Genomic DNA, 2696 nt, shown 5'->3' with positions numbered 1-2696 from the left:
AATTTTTAATAAAAATATGGGATTCTTATTAAAGTAAATAAATATCCATTAAAAACAATAAATTTTAAATGAAATAGATTATATAAACATAGTTTACTGGTTTATAATATAAATACAAAATTTTAATTAATTAACTTAGTAAGGAGGATTCTACATGTTCTTTATTAATTTACTTGTTCAATAATTTAGCAAAATCAATGAATAGACAAATAATAAATCATTATAACAAAATTTTTAACATGAAATTAACAAATGAATACATCAAAGAAAGTGTAAAACAATATATATTAAAAAAAAACATATTATTTTTTAAAAATTTAAGCATAAAAAAAAAATTTTAATTTTAACTAATTTATATATATACATACACATTTAGATACATATGAGAAATTTTAAGATTTATAATTCCTTTATTTTAACATAGTTTTGCTTAAGTATTATAATAAATATGTTAAATATGAAATATAAATTCATTAATATTAATTTTATATACCTCTTGTAAGAATATTTTATCTTTTTAGTTAAAGTACTAATTATAACTTTTTAACATTAATAAATTTTTCCTAATAAAAACAGAAAAAATATAAAATTACACATATAATATTCAAATATTTTTATTTGTCTTTTTATTTTTTATAAATTAAAAAATATAAAGTATATATATAATATAAGCATTAATATACTTATATATTTTATAAATAACTTACTTCTCTTCTTTTTAAAATGCTTATATATATAGCACCAAAAAAAAACGAAAAGAATTAAAAAAGGCATAAGTGTCATTGCAGAGAGTGCAGATGCACTGAAATTTTTTTCATGGTGAACAATTTGCTGCCTTATTGGCATAACTTCTAACCTCTTTGCATTTGGCATTATATTTTTTATAGCACTAATTTCTTTATATTCACATGGAAAAAATTTATCTTTTGCATTGATTTCGCAAAAATATGAATTACATGCGAAATTAGAATCTATTTTTAAGCAACTTTCTGGAAGATATATAAATCTTCTATTTATTAGATTCATGTCATGCAAAAATATTAATTTTCCACTATAATTCGCATCAGAACACAACATATAATCTTCATTTTTTTTTTCACATATGGCATACATACAATTATGATCTGAAATGTATCTTGTTTTTATATGATGGCAGGAATGTTCTTTAATAAATAAATCCTTATATTTTGATTTAATAATTTTATGATTTGGTTTTTTTAAATGTTTCAAAGGTATATCATTTTTTTCACTAATAACATCATAAGAACTAAAAGAAAGTCTTATACCTAAATAATATATATCGAGGGATTCGCATAATGCTGCCGTTTGGTTTATATTCCTAAGACGGCATAAATATGTTTTAGTTGGATAGTAATCATTATATATATTGTATTCATATAGGAACACAATACCATCTTGATTATTGTCTGAAAGTATAATTATCCTAGAATATCTATATGGTCCATAACGTTCATATTTAAATATATTTCTTGAAATATCATTTGAAGCATTATTTAAAGGACGATATACTTTAACTAATTTATCTTCAAGATTACAATATGATTTTTCAAATTTATTTTGTTTTATAGAACATATACTCATACGGCATATGGCAGAGTCTTCTTCAAAATTTTCGCATCCTTCATTATATAAAAGTGCCATTTCTGAATGTAAAATAAGATATATATATTTTTCTTACTTTTTACTCTTTATGTCTTTGTAAATTTTTGACCTTAATATATTTTTGTAGAGCTATTTTTTTTTAATAATTCATTTTTTGTAAATTTTATTATATTTCCTATACAAAATATAGTTTCTAGTGCCATAGATAAAATTTATAAAAATTAAAAACTAGATATAATTTATTATTTAAATATTTATTTTTAATTATATTTCTTTTTTAAAAAATATATTTTTTCAAAATTTAACAATAATAGGATATTCTTTATTAATACTCATCATTCAGATTTTTTTTTTTTTATAAAACATATAATGAACGAAAAATTTTAAAAAAAATTTTGTCATGCTTTTAATATAAAATGATAATATCTATTCAAAAATTTTTCAAGTAATAAATTAATTTTTTTAAATAAAACTACAATGAACAAAGGATTTTAAATTTTTTTTTAATACATATTTAATATAAAATGGTGGTAATATCTATTCAAGAATTTTCTCAATAATAAATTTATTTTTTTAAATAAAATAAAATAAAATAAACAAAAAATTTAATAAAAAAGTTTTTATTATATGTTTATCATAAAATGGTAATAATATCTGTTAAAGAATATTTTCAATAATAAATTGTTTTTTTTTGAAGAAATAAAAAAAGAAATTAAATACAGTAAAATATTCATTTAAGAATTACCAAGAAAATTTACATAAAAATAGAATAATATTATTGTTTATATAACAATTAAAATTATAATTATATAAAATTGATTGTCAAAAAAATATATATAATATGATAAAATTTATAATAGTAGATAATTAACAGTGATATATTAAAAACTTATAACATTGCTTAGGTAAATAAAAAAATACAAGTGAAATAAAACTATGCATGCAATATCATTTTTATAAGCAAATAATAATGTATTAATAAAAAATAAAGAAATAACTAAAACATTATATATACAATACGTATATATATATATATATATATATATATATATATATATATATATATATATATA

The 2696-nt window shown here is 17.4% G+C and overlaps 1 protein-coding gene across 1 annotated transcript, besides 1 other annotated feature; it reads right to left on the bottom strand.

Moving 5' to 3' along the window:
- Nucleotides 1-220: part of a repeat region that runs on past the window's edge.
- Nucleotides 221-549: 329 nt separating this feature from the next.
- PGAL8A_00376500 (fam-e protein) lies at nt 550-1662 on the bottom strand (the record flags this gene model as incomplete). Its single annotated transcript, XM_028673775.1, has 2 exons — nt 550-563; nt 708-1662. 2 exons carry the CDS (start codon nt 1660-1662, stop codon nt 550-552), a joined length of 969 nt encoding a protein of 322 aa, XP_028530194.1.
- Nucleotides 1663-2696: the final 1034 nt, after the last annotated feature.

This window comes from Plasmodium gallinaceum, assembly GCF_900005855.1.
Source record: "Plasmodium gallinaceum strain 8A genome assembly, contig: PGAL8A_v1_101, whole genome shotgun sequence".
In the NCBI taxonomy this organism is placed as follows: Eukaryota; Apicomplexa; class Aconoidasida; order Haemosporida; family Plasmodiidae; genus Plasmodium; species Plasmodium gallinaceum.
Note: the sequence above shows the minus strand (reverse complement) of the source record. Positions and strands in the feature narration are given on the sequence as shown.